The 17,497-nt window shown below is 39.7% G+C and overlaps 1 protein-coding gene across 6 annotated transcripts in view; it reads left to right on the top strand.

Moving 5' to 3' along the window:
- Positions 1-17,497, top strand: part of Ctnnd2 (catenin delta 2) — an 881,165-nt gene that overhangs the window by 757,243 nt on the left and 106,425 nt on the right. For all 6 annotated transcript variants that reach the window (XM_076551692.1, XM_076551693.1, XM_076551694.1 and 3 more), the window contains one exon: positions 9,429-9,602. In XM_076551692.1, the coding sequence (XP_076407807.1) occupies positions 9,429-9,602 (174 nt within the window). The remainder of the gene's footprint in view (positions 1-9,428; positions 9,603-17,497) is intronic.

The raw sequence follows: 17,497 nt of genomic DNA, 5'->3' as shown, positions 1-17,497 counted from the left end.
AAAATCATTTTGTGCTCTTCAGACCATACCTCACAACAATGGCAGTGGAGGAACGTGGGGTTGGACTGTTACTCTTGGAGGCATTGTATCCAGGCTGCAGCCCAATGAAATCAAACCCAGCTTGAGAAAAGATTCTGCATACTAACCTACTTTGTCTTCCTATGTTTTACAGCCTGTGGCTTCCCCAGGAAGGAAAAAAATGGGATCTTAAGTCAGACTGTTCCCCATTGCTGCGAATTCACTCCCTTTATCGTGCAGCAGCAATTCCTGTCTCATTTGTGCTTTAGTTCACTGGAATTCCTTTAGGTAGAGTTTGTCTGCGCATATACAATGGCTGTGGTTGTCCCTAATTGGCCAAGAAATCGAGGAACTATGGATAGATCTGCTGGTAAGACTGACCTTTGCTGCCTGTGTCCCTAAGATACAACTCACCAAGACAACATATTTTCGGAGCATCAATTTAACTGGCTGAGACTAGAGTAAAGCCATTGGCACGCTGGGCGGAAGAAGCCAGTCTTCTGATACCTCTCCTTTGGTGGGAATCCTTCGACCAGTGTAATCAGTGGGTTTTACTTGTTAGCAAGTCGGTGGTACACAGCCTAGGGCTTGTGAGACCAGACAGGGAGGACACTGCGAGCTGGTAAAGAAGAGCTGAAATCGTCCTGTACTTCTCCATATTCAGCATGAGCTTTGGGATTAATAGAGAGAATTATCCTGTGAGTCTTCGTAGGACCATGTTTGCAAAGTCCCTTTGTAAAATGTATTACATCATCACCTGGTTTTATTGGTTTCTGATTTTTATCCCTAAGTTATGTCTTTCTCTTCATATAAAGGACAAATGACTTCAGTTTTCCAATCTTTAACCTAACTGTAGTAGAAACATTTTAAGTAGAATCCGAACCCAACAAGGAAACCAAAGAGAATTGTAATAGTTTTTAACTGCCACTTGGTAATTGTCCATACTTTGGGGTGCAGTATGATATTCTAGTCCATACGAGCAGTTACAATAATTGCATCAGCATGGTTGACATATTCATCTCCTAAAGCATGTGTCATTTGTGTTGGAAACATTTAAATTCCTTCCTACCAGCTATTTTTAAAGCATTTTTAAATACATTTGCTTTTTTTTATTGAAAATAGGTGTTTTTCATACACCATATTCATACTCATTGGGTAGCTGAGGCTGGACTGCAACCTCTTATCCTTCTGCCTTCAGCTCCCACGTGGGGGTTGCAGGCATGCACCACCATGCAAGCATCCCATGCACCACCAAGCCAGCATCCCATGCACTACCATACCAGCATTCCATGCACCATGCATCCCATGCACCACCACACCAGCACCTCTGGTGCTCTCACCCTGTTTTGTCCTATTCCAGTTTGTTTGTGTTTGTTTCATCCTATTTTTATTCTTCTTCTTTAGATGCCCGTTTGTTTTCTAACAAGAAACAGAAAGGGTGTGGATTCTGGTGGCGGGAAGATGGAGATAATCTCTACTAGCTATTTTGAAGTAGAGAATTACTTCTTGCTGATTACTGTTACAGTGCTCTGCTATAAAATACTGACTGTTGCTCTTGCTCCCTGGTAGCACCTGAGTATATATGACCCACCCACTGATAACGCTGTCACTCTTGGGTTATTTTCTTCATAAGCACACATTTCTTCCAAGAGCCACCGTCACCCACCCTCCTGCCGCCAGCCCTGCTCATAGTAAGCCAGTGCATCCAACTTAAATAGTCAAGCAGCTTGCATTTCTCTCTTCAAAAAACAAACAAACAACAACAACAAAAAAAAAACTTCTGTGTACGATCATCTGATGATCCTTGGGAAAGTACGTGTTTTCCATACTTGGCGATTTGAAAGAGTACAGGTAATAAGCTACTTTCTGCTGGTATACATCATGTAGTTGTATATTTGAAGCTGGTGGGAAAAGTGTCAGCAACATGTCACTGGGTGAGGCACTGTCTAGGGTGGCAAACACAACCCTCCATGTCCATTCAAAGTTTATTGCCAGCCTGTTCTCAAGAGTCCTTCATGGCAGAGAGGTCACTGTGCAGCCAACCAGTTCTCTAACATGAAGGTTTGTTCATGCTTTAGAATGTTATCCTTTGAAAACAATCTCTGGTTATAACCTGCTTGATCCTTAACTTTATAAACTGTGAATACATGGGCAAAACCCTCCATTGCAGTGAATCCAAGGATCTTTAGCTGTCAGTACACTCTCCGGAACAGGGAGGTGGTTGAAGTATTATACTACTCTATAGAGCACTATAACTTCAACCACGGCTCAGTGGTTGAGGGCAGTGGCCATGCAAGCTGGACAGCCTGAGATGGGTCACCAGAACCCATGGTGCAGGGAGAGAACTGACTCTCAGAGTGGCCTCTGACCTCCACGTGCACACCATGGCGGGCACCTGTGCTTACACATGTACCTCATACACACACAATAATAACAAATACATTTTTTAAATAAATAAGAAATACATTCCCTTGTATGTCCCCTGTTTAACTGCAAAATACAATCTGACCATTTAAAGGACAGATTTAAGGAACAAAAGTGTTTTGTTCATTTTACTAAAGAAAAATAATAGATTAAAGCAGTGCTGTGCACTGAAGCCTGTGATGGCCTGGAACTCATCATGTCATCCAGGCTGGATCAAACTCATGACAATCCTCTGGCTTCTTCCCAGGCCTCCTTTGTCAACCTCCCCGAGTGCTGGGATTACAGGTGTGGACTGTGTCTGACCCTTTATAATTTTTTTATAGTGATAAAATGTAAGCATCATTATTTTAAAATTAACTCAGAGAATTAACCATTTTTACTCAAAAGAGTAACATATTAAAGTAGATTTATTGTACAAAACTGTAAAATACTTTTTTAATTCTCAAGTTTGAGGAGTGATAAACCATGAGGAGAGAAAGGCGTTTTCACTGAATATCTCCCCAGCCTGGCACAAGATGAACGCCAGCGAAAGCTTTATCCAACCACGCATGCCTCTTTGTCCTCTCTGTTGTTAAGCGCTGTTATTGATTTTCTAAACTGTAAACTGCAGAATGAAGATCCTTCGGCATACCATGTACGTGTTTACTAACTTGCCAATGGCAAATATAATATAATAAATAAGTACTCTACAGACATTGCCCTTGTTGGCGTCTTAAAAATGCTTTGTTTCCTAGGTGTGCCCTTTACACTGTAGAAAGTCCTCTCTCCCAGCTCTATAACATTTTCATATTTCAAGCTTTTAAAACAATTTTTGTAACATGTCTTGAAAAATATAGTCAAGAACATAGCTTACACAAGGTTTGTAAACTGAGTCCTGTGTTCTAAGAATGGCATAACCATGTAGCAGGCACTTAGAGATCATTAAAGATGTAGCTGTGGACTACATGTCATGGTTATAATCCCAGCACACAAGAGATGGAAGTAGGTGATTACAAGGTTTGAGGCTATCCTGGACTACATAGGGAGTTTGAGGTCAGCTTGTAAAAAATAAGGAAACCTGGTCTCAAAGACAAAACAATGACAACAAAACACACACATTAAAAATAAAATAGTCACTTCTTCCTTCACCCAGTTTGCCACTTTTTAGAAATGTTAGATGCATCATATATTTAAATTTATATGTGATATATTTCCATTATTGTAAAGAGCTGTATATCCTACAGTTACCAATACATCCTTACCCAGAAATAGATTAGCATTAATAATTTGTTCCACTTCTGTAGGGTGGGGATTTTCATTTGGAATTCTGTTCAATCTATATATTGTTTTTGATGGAAGTTTCATGTTCACAATATTAATTATACCAACCCATGAGCATGGGAGGTCTTTCTCTAGTCTGGTGTCTGCCTCAATCTCTTTCTTCAGACAGGTATTTCCATTGTAAAGGTTTTTCACCTCCTTGGTTAAGTTTATTGTCCAATATTTTTTAGAAGCTATTATGAAAGGGAGTGTTTTTCTATTCATTCTCTCTCTCGGGGTAATTTCTTTTTATTAGAATATAAAAAAGCTACTGACTTTTGTAAGTTGATTTTGCATCCTGCCACTTAATTTTTTTTAACTCCTAAAATTCATCTGGAACCACAAAAGACCCCAGGTAGTCACAGTCATCCTGAGCAGAAAGAACAGTGCAGATGGGTCACCATTCTAGATTCCATGACATACTGCAGAGCTGTGGTGATAAAAATCACATGGTACTGGTACAAAAACACACAGGTAGACCAATAGAAAAAACAGAAAACGCGAACGTAAATGCACATATTTGCAGCTATCTGATATTTGACAAAGATGTTAAAAAATGAATACACACTGATGAAAAAGACAGCATCTTCAACAAATGGATGCTGAGAAAACTGGAGGTCCACATGCATAAGAATGAAATTAAGACCCATATCTGTCACCCTACACAAAGATCAATTCCAAGTATATCAAAGATCTTTATGATATATGTGAAAGTGCTAGAAGAAACATAAGCAGTACCCTACACAATATAGGCATAAGAAATAGAATTCCATTTGTCCAGGAATTAAAGCCAATGATTAACAAGTGGGACCTCATAAAACTTCAATACAGCAAAGACAGCACTCTGCCAAGTGGAGAGGAAACCCACAGAGTGGGAGAGAATTCTCACAACTTTGCATGTGATGGGGGATTGATACCCTGAATCAACAAATGAAAAACAGAATCAAGAAAACAAATGACTGAATTTTAAAGCTTGGGATATAGATCTGAACAAAGAATTCACAAAAGAAGAAATAAAAATGGGTAAGAAATATCTTTAAAAGTGTTCAGCATCCTTAGCAATTGAGGAAATATAAATTATAACCACTTGGAGATTTCATCTTACTCCAGTTAGAAAGGCTAAGTTCAAGAAAACAACTATTGGAAGGAGGAAGTAGAGGGGATAAATGATGTCCATACAGTACTAATATCTGAAAGATTTTTATTACTACTATATATCACCATATGGCCTATTTTTAGCTTCATAAGAATTTTCCAAACTGGTTTCCATAATGCCTGATCCAGTTTGTAATCACAACAATAAATGATGGTCCCCCTTCCTCCACATACCTGTCAGCATTTGCTGTTCATATGTAGAGATATGAACACCACCATCCACCCCCCGGCCCCATTACTGAAGACATTATATACTTTGGACACAGAACTTGGAGAAGTTAGTGGAACTGACCCAAAAGGCCCCTTTCTGTGTACTGACTCTCATAGTATCTAAAGCCAAAAGCAAATCAGTAGACCTACCCAGCTGTAAAGGAGGTGAACCACAACAATGAGCAGCATGGCAAGATGTCCACGAGGGTACAGTAGTGGCACTTATATCTTGCAAGTCACCAACAATTGTCTAATTGGACTTACAACCTGTTCAATGGGAGGAAATGCACACCTAGTCCTGTAAACCTACCCAAATACCCATGGCTGGTGAGGTGATGGGCCCTGAATGAAAGCCTATTACTGTCTTTTTCCAAATCAGTTTAATTTCTAACTTCACTCTGACCACTTTTTATACCCAGAGATAAATGTAGATCTCACCCATTATCAAAGAAGGAGGGTCTTTTTATTCCAGTGGATAGAAACCATTGCAGAAATCCACAACTTGTCAAAATACAGAGAACAAGTGACGGTGGGTACCCAAATCCATGGATACAAACACAGCACACTTCTACACCTAAGGTTCAGGAAATACTGTGGAAAACGGGGCAGAAAGGTTGTAAGAGCCAGAAGACGAGAGCATCTGCTGGGAGATACTGTCAGCTGTATACTACAGGGATGCTCTACCTATAAAATCTCAAAAATTGTGACCTAAACAAGACCAGCACCAGTTGACATGCCAACATGGATGGAAGGAGTCTCACAAAGCCTCACCCCTGGATGAAGAGCTCCAGGCCATTAATGGCTGTTGAGAGAGAGAGAGAATCAGTCTTCTCCCAGGACAAGTCCCCTGATTAGTTATTTAATTCCAAGCAGTCATCCCTAAACACGTACACATATGAGCAATACTAAATGGACTCAACAGCATGTATTCATTTATAGATACTCAACAATGTTAATTGAAGAAGAAAAAGGTCATGAGTTTGAGAGGGAATTGGGGGGACATGGGAGGAGTCGGAGAGGGAAAAGATGTAGAAATGATGTAAATACAGTGCTCATGTATGAAATTCTAAAGAAAATAAGAACTAAACTGTTACTCCATATAGGATAGTTTCACCTGCATCCTACACCCATTAAATCCACACCACCATTGACCTATACCCTGTTGATGTCGATTAGCAGGCTCAACCAGGTCGGGCAAATTGACAGAGTCCTTAAAGAATGCTTCCAACTGTTTTTAATGGAAAATTGATGCTTTCCCTTTGATTAACTCAATAAAAGTTTGGAGAAAGTGCCCAGATAAAGGTCAGTTACATTGACTAGCTTTGAAATGGTTCTTTTTCTTTGGTATTAACATGTGTGGGTTTCATCAACTTTCTGAAATAGCAAAGATTCCCCTTTGAACTCCAGCCCCTGGTCACCATCAAAGATTATCCACATTCACATCAGTTGTTCTTTTATTTCCTCAGATTCCCTCTGAAGCTGTTAAGAAATGATTGTAATAAAAGGTATTTAAGGCTTGCAGGGATGACATGTCAGAGCAGAGGAAAATTGCCTAGTGATCTAATCATTTGTCCTGCTTTATAGAGTCGAAGTTAGGAAAAGGAGAACAAGATGAATCCCAGCCAAAGAGAATGCAGCTGTCGTCCACATACTTATCAGCTGCCACACTCCATAGCAAGCATTCCAACATATCTTCCTTGCATATGTGTGTGGCTGTCCTGTTAGTTCTGACAGAGGCAAAGCTGCTCCAGGCTCAGCTGAAATCTTATGTTCTGATTTCTGTGAATACTATTAGACTTTTATGTGAAAAGGATAACTTGAAATGTTCTAAGAGATGACAGACTAGAAAATCAAACAAACAAAAGACAAATGAAATCTTTGTCTATGTCTTGTACTCGCAGATATACGCGCTCTGCCAGACTGGGTTCTTGAGAGCCTGTGATGCCTGCTCATCATTGGCGCAGACCCAGCTACAAAATGACTGCTCTTCCCCGGGTGCTGTCTGTGTGTTCATTACAACAAGCTAGTTTCAGATAACAAGGCAGGATCAGTGTGGCAGGGCTGGGTTACTTTCCTCGTAATTGTTAAAAGGCGCAGACTGGCCTTCTGTGGGTGGCTGTTCACAGACGCAGAGGCATCCTGAAGTAGTCAAGATGATATTTTGATGAAAAGAACAAGAAGCCGAAGTGCCCCGATTATAAAGTTGAAATTGCGTGTCACACTAATTAGGAATGACCTTTTAGGGCTTAGCCGCCATCCATCTGTGGATGCCATTCATTGCCAAGCTGCAGCCTTGACTTAAACCAAGCTACAACATAACTGAGAGAGACAAGACAGGACTGCTTTATCTTGGCAAATAATGACACTCTTGAAACTATCGTGACAGTGAAGTAACTTTAAAGTCCCTCTCACAACACTTCCTGCATCTGCCACTAATGAAAACTTGAACACTTAATGAACTTATTTTGAAATATAACACTATATACATATATATGTATGTATATAAAATATATACAAGAACACTATATATCAACTGTGTTTATTTTGGTGTAATTATTGTTGGACCCCAAAATCTAGGGTCTCAAGTGGGTGCCCCAAGAACCCAGACTCCAGTCCAGTTGACGCAAAAGCACGAGGATTTATTTTTGAAGCTTCTGTACAGAAGGGCAAACTCTTGTCCTGAGAGCAAGAGTCGCATCTTACTGCAGCCCCATAAGGGCTTATAAAGGAAAAACCCATAAAACCCACAAGATTAAAATTCCCATACAGATCACACAAGATCATGGTCTGGTTACAGAGTGATCACAGAGGGGGTACAGTTAGGTCAACAGGTACATTCTTCCTGAAACCTCAAGGGGGGATATCAGGGCGGGAGTAGAATTTACACAAAGGTCACAGTGGTCCTTCCTGGAACACCTGCAACTATCCCAGTCACAGTTGAGCACATCTCTTAACAGAGATCTTTTTACATTGTTACATTGTGGCCGGGGTGATTGAGTAGTGACTGAGTCAGGTTGCCCTTGGAACTACATTTTTAGTTTCTCATTTCCTGGTGCTTGAAGTTTCTCTTTTCCTGAGGCTTGGGGGTGTAAGCCTGAAGGGTTAGGGTCTTTCATTATTAAGGTACACATAAGCTAAATAGCTTAGCTTCTCTACTCCAAATTTGAAAGAATTGCTTTGTCTATAAGTTATTAAAGGATTAAATGTATTTTTTAATATATATCTTATTTTGACCTGTATTCCCTGCCTTTAGTAAGAAGATAAGCTTCATGTGATCAAAGATGAGTATCATTATTTTAATGTTATTTTTAAGAGTAAGAATGATATAAAATTTGATATGCAAGAAATAGAATTGAATCATTTTATCAAAGCTTTCTTGTGATTATTACGGGCTTTTATAATGCATTTGCTTGGGATAAAACATTAACCCCCACATTTGCTTTTACTTTATTCATTTAACTTTTATTGTTCCCATTTGTCCAAGAAGCCACCATCCTCATGACTATCGTTTTTTAATGGTGAACCAGTATTTCTTTGTGAATATGAGCCATAATTTTTAAGTTATATACAGTTAATTTTTAGTAACAAATTCTCTTACTATTCATTATATTCAACAGAGAACGAATTTAACTATCAGGGTGGCTTTAAGGTCTAAATTTGCCAACTGGTGATGGTGCATGCCTTTAATTCCAGCACCAGGGAGTTCAAGGCCAGCCTGGTCTACATAGTGAGCTCCAGGATAGCCAGGACTATATTTGCATATAGTTCGCGTCAACGTCTATACTAAATGTAACAATTTGCTCTCCCTTGTACATGTTTACGTGTTTGTTAGAAACAGCAATGGTTACCTACATCAAGCATAAGACATATGGAAACTTACCAGAGTTGTGCAAAGGTTATCAACTTACACAAAATAAGTGAAAGTGTTGGGTTGGGCAGCTTGTAATATGCAGTGTCTGGTCTATGCCAATGATAAAACATGTAACCTTGATCTTGCCATTCTTCTACTCCATGAATATGCATCTGTTTCCTTCCTTGCTCTCTCGGTTATGTTGGACTATTTCCAAGAGCAGACCCCCTTCAAATGCTAGGTTCAACCACTTGTGAACATGCTGCAAACCCGTCCACCCTTAATCAAAAGTTCTGTCTCAAGAATAGCTCTCCTGTTTTTCCGTGGTCCCTAGATGGCTGACCCTCTCTGCTTCACTGATGTTCACCGAACGCTGTCATGCCTGTTTTGTGTTTAGTGATTTGTATGGGAGGCGGTATCATGAAGCATAAAAATGTTAAAGGTATTTACTCTCTCATTTTTCTTTCACCAGTGGGATGGAGTAGGACCTCTTCCAGACTGTGCAGAACCACCAAAAGGGATCCAGATGCTGTGGCACCCATCCATAGTCAAACCCTACCTCACGCTGCTCTCTGAGTGCTCAAACCCAGACACGCTGGAAGGGGCAGCAGGCGCCCTGCAGAACTTGGCTGCAGGGAGCTGGAAGGTATGGCTAGTTCATTACAATACAAAAACAATCTGGAATTATGAGCAAGCCTTAAAAATGATACAAGTATAGGTTTGAAAAAATGCAATTCTAATAAATATTTTTAAGACGTTAAAGAAAAACCAATTATATTGAGCTGTGGGACTTAGAATGCCCTTAATTTTTTTTCTTCAATACTCCAGTGTCCTTGAAGACCATTGTGAATGTAAAGAAATAGACATCAGTACAGCCATTGAAAACAATCTAAAATGCTTATCTTTTTACATGGATAGCTAGCCTGCTTATCTTTCAGGAATTATTGTGATATGTTGGTGCTTCAAAGCATTATCATTGACCATCAAGGGTGCTAAATCTAAACATCTTTTCTCAAAAGCCATGTGAACAGTATAGTACCAATTTCTGGCCCTTAAAGCTAAGAATCCCTCGCATTTTAAAAGTACAGACCCACAGAAAGGAAACAGCAAGTGTATGACTATAATGACCAGAAGGAGACCCTGTTCCCCCAAGGTGTTGAAAACCTATACTGCTCCTGATTGATTTTCATAAGAAATGATCATCCCTTCATTTGGAGTAGAAAGGATTTGCCTCATTAAAAAAGCCATGGTTATGTTCACTAACAGTTCCATGTACCAGTCTTCCTTGTTGAATAAAAAAGTATGATCACTGAGAAAGCTGAGGATATATGTGGGAAATGTCAAGAGAAGAGATCAAAAAGTTTTGAGTTTCCCCATCATGTTCCATCCATTTAACACCAGTGCCTGAATTTGGAATGTTCATAATCGCTCTTTTCCTTTGACATTCATTCTCTTCAAAAACACATTAGTGTTGACATGTAGAAACTTAATATTCGGAATCTCAGTGCCGGAGATGCACCGGACATCGTGCAGCTACACACTCCTGCTCATACCTCCGGTGTCTGCCTTATCCCTCTCTCTCATCCTTCCTTTCTGTTGCTGCAACCTGAGCTTTTGCATTTCCCTCTTTCTCACCCATGACATCCTAGCTCTCTGGGCCCAGCACAAATGAGTTCTCTTGAGGCTGCTGATGGTGGGTAAGCTCACCTCTTCTCTTAAAGACCTTAGAGATGAATAAAACTGATCATTTCATTCCCATCCATGAGACATCCCCAGTGTTTAAAGAATTCGGATTGGGCTGGGTTGCAAGTGAAGTTGTCTCTTATTTTCAAGCAGAGATCGGAAGAAAAGTTTTAAAAGAAGAGTCATGCTCTTCAGAAAGCCAGCACATAGCATGCCATGGCTAGGACAGATATAATAATGGAAGCCATTCCTTTGAACTAGCCCTTGGAGCTTACATTTCTCTAAGCTCTCATAGTCTCAGAAGCTTTGATTTAAATCACAGTTCAAACCTAAGCTGGCCCCATCTTTTCTTAGCCTGAGAAGACTGAGCAAAGTCTAGCTGTCTTGTGTGTCACATGACCTCTTTAACAGAGGCCATTGTGACTGCCTCAATCTGCAGCGTGCAGTACCATCAAGGTACTAGATGCAAAAAATGGTAGAAGATGTAGCAGATCGAGCAGTTGTCTATCTGTGAGATCAAGAGCACTCTCTCTCTCTCACACACACACACACACACAGTTCCCCTCCAGCTTCCCTTCCTCAATGTACTAACTGGATAAGCATGAGAAAGTTGATTTCTGGGGTGAACCTGACCTGAGGCATGAAGATTTACATGATAGCAAATCACATAGACTATTTTAAGATAAAATTTTAAGTAAATTATTGTATTTGTCCATATGCTTTTCTATTTTCATCATTTTTCATGTTCCTTAAGAAATTCTTATGTCCTTAAGACAATTTAAAAGTGTGGAAATGTCTTGGACACTACAAGATTTTGAATGTAAAAATTTTAACTTAAATTCTGTGTTTCCTGTGTTCTAAAAGTTAAGGGGAGATATGCAGATGACCTGAGTCAAAGCTCAGGAGTCTTGACAGTAATGTCTGAAATTAAAACTGCATAGAATAGAATTAATGACAGACTAAATAATGCAAAAGGAAAAAAAAAATCAGTGGTCTTGAAGACAGTATACGAAGCTATTGAAAATGAAACATTCCGAGAAGAAAAACAATGTAGGCATAGCTGTACTTAAGTAGGCTGGTGTACTGATTGAAGAGGGCGAGGAAGGGAGCAGAGAATAGTTAAATAAAGTGAGTACTTTTCATATTGAATGAAAATCATACATTTATATATCAAGGTAGTTAGGAAACTCCAAGCACCAAAAAAAAAAAAAAGCCAAAACAAAACAACAAACAACAACAACCGAAAAAAAAAAAAAAACTAAGAAGGAAACTATGCAAAGAACATTGTAAGCAAATTGTTATAAACTAGTAATAAAGAGGAAATGTTAAAAGTATACGGAGGAAAGAGAATTGTTATGCAAAGCACTGCACCATGTCTAAGGCCAGCATACAATGTCACCAGTCATCCATTCACTCATGATGTATGGCCTTGCTGAGCCACCAACTGGTCACTAGGAGGGGGTGTGGTCCACGAGGCCCTGAACAACTGAAGCCAGGATGTACTTGTCTCCTTGTGCTCTACTGACGGGCCTGTGCTTGGATTAGCAGTTCCCAAACACTAGCGCTTAGCCACAGCAGCATCTGTGCATACATCTCCATACACAGCTACCAGTTTGACTCCTAGGATGCCAGTAAGATGTTTAGAGCACAAATTAATCCCCCAGCCATCCTTAGAGGGTCACTCTTCAGGACTCTTCATTTGATTTTGATTATTTGATTCTGATAGCAACATGCTTTGTTATCCCCCCCCCCATGTGTCTGTCAGTCTGTCACAACACATATGTGGAGATCAAATGACCACTTACAAGAATTGATTCTCTCCTTCCACCATGTGGGTCCCAGAGATTGAATTTGGGTCCTTGGGATTGGCACAAGTGCCTTTACTCAGTGAGTCACTTCAGCAGCCTATGGGGTGCTTTCACTCATTCAGTCGTCATCTCAGCAGCCTATGACGTGCCTTTGCTCATTGAGTCACCTCATCTCAGCAGCCTATGGCATGTCTTTACTCAGTGAGTCACCTCATCTCAGCAGCCTGTGGCATGTCTTTACTCAGTGAGTCACCACAGCAGCCTATGGCGTGCTTGTTATGTGAAACTGATAGAGAGGAGTCACAGGAGAGTGACGGTTTCACCGATGTCTAGGATCAGCAGTGCCTCCTGGGTTCACAGTATCTGCCTGAAATGCAGTATATTTTGTGTTACTTACCAATCTCTGTGTCTTGTGATAACCAGGGTAGTTTGGAGAGTTAATGAGACATGTCTGAGTCCTTAATTAGAAGGATAAAATGATAGGGTTTTAAAACTTTTGCAATCTTTATATTTTCAAATTCTTTCCTATCTTGGATCATATAATGCAAGCAATGTAGGATGTGTGACATCACTCCGGGTCTTCTGGCGATCACACTATGCCCCTCTCGGCACTTGAACCTGCACATTAGCTCAGCACAGTCCAGAGGACATTTGTTTACCAAATTTTCTGCTATCAATAAAGTAGAGATTAGTAAATGGATAAAGTTTAAGGACTATGACCATTTAACTTTTCAAGTCTATATTAGATTATGAACCTGAGTTAGAAAATACAATGTGATAACTTTATGACCAAACACAAATATGCACCATTAGAAATGCAACAGATATCCCAACGGCAAGGGGAAAAGGTAGAAAATGTAAATATAAGTATGCAAGAAAGAAAACTGCCAGAGATCATTCCAAGTACTGAGTGAATGTCAAAACATAGTCCCACTGTCATCAGGATGTCTAGTTGTTATTGGCTACTTCAGAAGATAGAATTTATGAAGATTTCTATCCCAGATGGACAAAGTAGAACATTGGCTCTTAGGGTGTCAAATTTACATCAACACCTGTTTCCTAACAACTCTAGATAAATAGGTTGGTCCTCTGACACAGTAGAAGGCCTCTGAATAATGTTTCTGTGCATTTACAAATAAGCACACATACAGAGATCCTTATCATTCGATTCCACATGTGTTTGTGGGAATCAGGACTTCCCACCACCTACTCTACACTTCATTTACTCTGTTATAGGGGAAAGGAGATGGAAGGTCCTTAAAGGAGAGTAGAGAAGATACTTATTATACCAAACAGTGATATATCATTATAATCAAATAGATTAATAAAGTCTAATATAAAAATCTGAACAGAAAAATCCTCATGTGACAGAGACAGTCTTGGTCAAGGGAGATGGCTCAGTTGGTCAGTCACTTGCTGCGCTTGCTGAGTTCAAATTTCTAGAATCCCAATAAAAAGACACTGCAATCCCAGGTGCTGGGAGATGGAGACAGGAAGATCCATGAGGCTTGCTTTCCAGCCAGTCTAGCCATGTTGATGAGCCCTGGGATCAGTGAACAACTCTGTCTCAAAAACTCAGGTGGAGAGTGACTGAGAAAGATAATTATTTCTTGCCTCTTCATGCACCTTCACACAAACATATGAAAGTATACATGTGCAGATAGCACACGCACAAATGCAAAGGTTTGTCTTTTTAAAAAAAATCATAAATAATAAGCAAGGCTATGACAAGGCATACAGTGGCTTTCACACAGCACTACCCTCAGCAAGCTAGCACTCTAAGAATGTGTTTTTATAGCAACTGTCAAATTTTAGTGGCATTTCTTAGTAGTCCTTAACTTTTTATGACCCAACAAAACAGAAATGAGGAGGTAAAACTGGAGAATTTTGCATGGAGAGAGCTCTTTATGGACCTCCTTGTCTGACACAATAACTTCCGTTTATGAGGAGAGCATGATCACTCTTTGGCTGTGACAAATTGACTAGCAAACTAGATCTTCCTAATGGCCCTTAGCACTTTCTACACTTGAAAATGTTCATTACGTGGTTCATGAACAGCAGAAAAAGGAGGTGGCATTATGGCAGGAACAAAGTGATAAATGTTTCTCAGAAGAGCATGGACTTTAGTTGCACTTTTCTTGTTCACAGACAGTGAATTTTTTTGTTGCAGAATATTAAAATGGGTGATCCAGTAACTTGAAGATTATCCAAAATGTGAACAAATGCCCTTTCAACTCCTGTTTGTAGATCCTTCCTATTCTAATTGAGGTTTATGAAAACCCAGGCTTTGAATTGTAGAAATACATGTGTAATGGCAGTGAAGCTCAACATTTACATAGCTTCAGTCCATTTCTACTAAAATATGAATATTCTCTAGGAATATTATCAGCCTAATTATATTAAAAAAATAAAATAGAATAAAAATTGCACAGATATGATCCCATATTTTATGAAGTGACATGATAACAACATAAATTTAAGGAGGAAGAAATAGCATCTCTGGCCCAGATGGCCCAACTGAAGTTTTCTAAATGTAAGAGAACTCAGAAATTTGAGACATATCCTTAGAGAAAGAAATGGCAACCTTGAGGGGACAGCGAGTTTAGCTTAATCCAGCAGTCACTGTGGCCTGTGATCGAGAACGAGAGGAGGTTAGTAGACTACAACAAAAAAGCAAGACTCCTGGTTCAGCATCAAGATGGAGTGAGTTACCTTTCCCCTAGTCGATGGCACAAGTCAAAGCACAAAGACGAGCTGTAGAAACTTATTTTAAAACATGGAACATGAAGTATCATGCCTGATAGATGAAAGTGAAAAAAAAAAAAAAAACTGCCCCAGAATGAGCACAGAGGCTGTCTGAAGGCTCTGCCTACATGGAGTGTATGAGAAACAGTATTTTAGATGAGTCCAAGATGCCGAAGCTAAGGAGCAAGAGGTGAAGGACCAAGCCGAGGGCCAACTCTTGGTCCTAGTCAGGCATGGCTCAGCAGCTTCTCCCCTACATGAACCAGGAAGCTCAACTTGGTCATGAACCACAACAGTATTGCAAATGCCGCAGTTGCCATTGACGCCAGCTCCAGAGGAGACCTGTGTGATAACCTGATGTTGGGTTTGTCACTGTTGAGACGGGTCATCTGACTTCTGCTCTAGTTCTAATGTAAGTGTCGCAGAACTCCTTTCTGGAAGTGGAGAAACTGCTGAACCAGAGATATGGGACAGAGTGACAGGGTCCAAATTTACCTTCTTCTAAAGAAAAGCAACTAATAAGAAATAGGTAAAACAGTGGGGTTTTGACAAAGAACTTGAGGACAAGAAATAAAAAAATGTGAACCTGTAGCTGAAGTCAAAATAACTAGAGTGCATGGGACAGAATACCAAAGATCCTGATTTACACAGGAAAAGTCCCCTCTAATATTCAGCAAGGAACTCTTAGTGTTTGCCTGTGAGAAAAACGCCTAAGGCTGGCAAAGTCTACCTGAAATTACAAGAGGGAGCAAAATTTGTCTCCTACATGAGATGGACATAGTATGTGTTTCCCAGTGTCATGTGGGAAAATCTCACAATTCATGGACCATTGGATAAAATACTCAGAAAGATCTTGTTTAATTATGAAGAATATTAGCCATAGACTGAGTGTGCTCCATCCTTTTCTAAAGAACCTTATAAGCAAAATCCAAATTCATCAGTAGTTACAAATTTTATTCATCACAGTCTAAACAAAGCCTTAAAGCACCTATGGGAATGCAGGTATTTTCAGTATCCCAGAAGTTAAAATTGGGGATGCCTGCCATTTGGTTGTAAATTACTCTGTCAACAAATGAAAAAGAAAATGTAGTCCATAATGAAAAAAAAAAAAAGAAAGAAAGAAACAGCTCAGTACTGACAGATGTTAAAATTAGCAAGCATGAGAAAATTATGATAGCATTGTATATGTTCAGAAAGTTAGAGATAAAAGACGTGTGCTTGAAAAACCAAATAAAACATCTTGAGTTAAAAGCACCATGTTTGAAATGAAAAATACATAAGATGCAGTAAATAGCAGATTAAATATTACACAGAAAAAAATTAGCACACGTCAGGGCAGGGATGCATCCATGAACCTCAGCTTGCCCGGTGCACACATCATTGGGCTCCTCAAACAAAAGGATGCAAGCAGGATCAAGAGAATAGAAAAAAAATACTGGCGGGAGTAACAGTTAAAATTTTTCCAAACATAATGAAAACCATAGACTTGCAAACCCAAGAAGCTCAAAGAACCACAAAACATAAGGAAAATGATTAGATTATAGCAAATATTTAATAATCAGATCACTCAAACTTTGCATTAATGAGAAAAACTCCCCTCATCCCCCCAGGAGTGGGGGTTGGGGGTGGCGGCTACTCTCATCAGCAGGTCTAGGTCAGCACCATGGACAGCAAAAAGGCAAAGAAAAACTAAGGAAATCAAGACTTGCCAGGCAGGTACAGCTTCAGTTAGAATGGTTGCTACCTTTCTGAGTCTTTTTGAAATGTAAACTATGCTGAGAGCAGACATTGTCAATTGCCCATGTAGTCATGCCAGAGAGAAATTGTGACATAAGGACTTGAGTTGAATTAGAGTATTGGTCATAGCTCCTCAATATTCTTATCTTCCCATCATGAAGGAAAACCAGCCACTCCTAAGATCTGATTCAGTGGTTCTAGCCCACACATATGGTTATGGATTACTTTGGCACAGAAAAGACTCTCCTGAGAGCCCATAACCACTTAGAACCTAGAGATTTTTCTGGGGGAAAGGTTGGAAATCTCTGGCCCCATCAGTAACTCCACTGCCTTTGATCTTTAGAGCGTAGACACTTTCAGTGGAGATAGTACTGACTTACATAATAAGTACTTGGTGTTGAAACTCAACCCAACAGTTTCTTTTGTCAATTAAGCACTCTTTAATCTTCCACTATGGACCAGAAGCTGAAGACAATTGAAAGAAAGAGATGAATGTAACTTGGTCTCTCCTTTACTCTGTAATAAAGATGTAAGTAAAAAGTTCAGAAGGCCATTGTTAATGGTGTGT

The sequence above is a fragment of the Peromyscus maniculatus genome, chromosome 15 (genome assembly GCF_049852395.1).
Source record: "Peromyscus maniculatus bairdii isolate BWxNUB_F1_BW_parent chromosome 15, HU_Pman_BW_mat_3.1, whole genome shotgun sequence".
NCBI classification, from domain to species: domain Eukaryota; kingdom Metazoa; phylum Chordata; class Mammalia; order Rodentia; family Cricetidae; genus Peromyscus; species Peromyscus maniculatus.
This window is presented reverse-complemented; position numbering and strand designations above follow the sequence as displayed.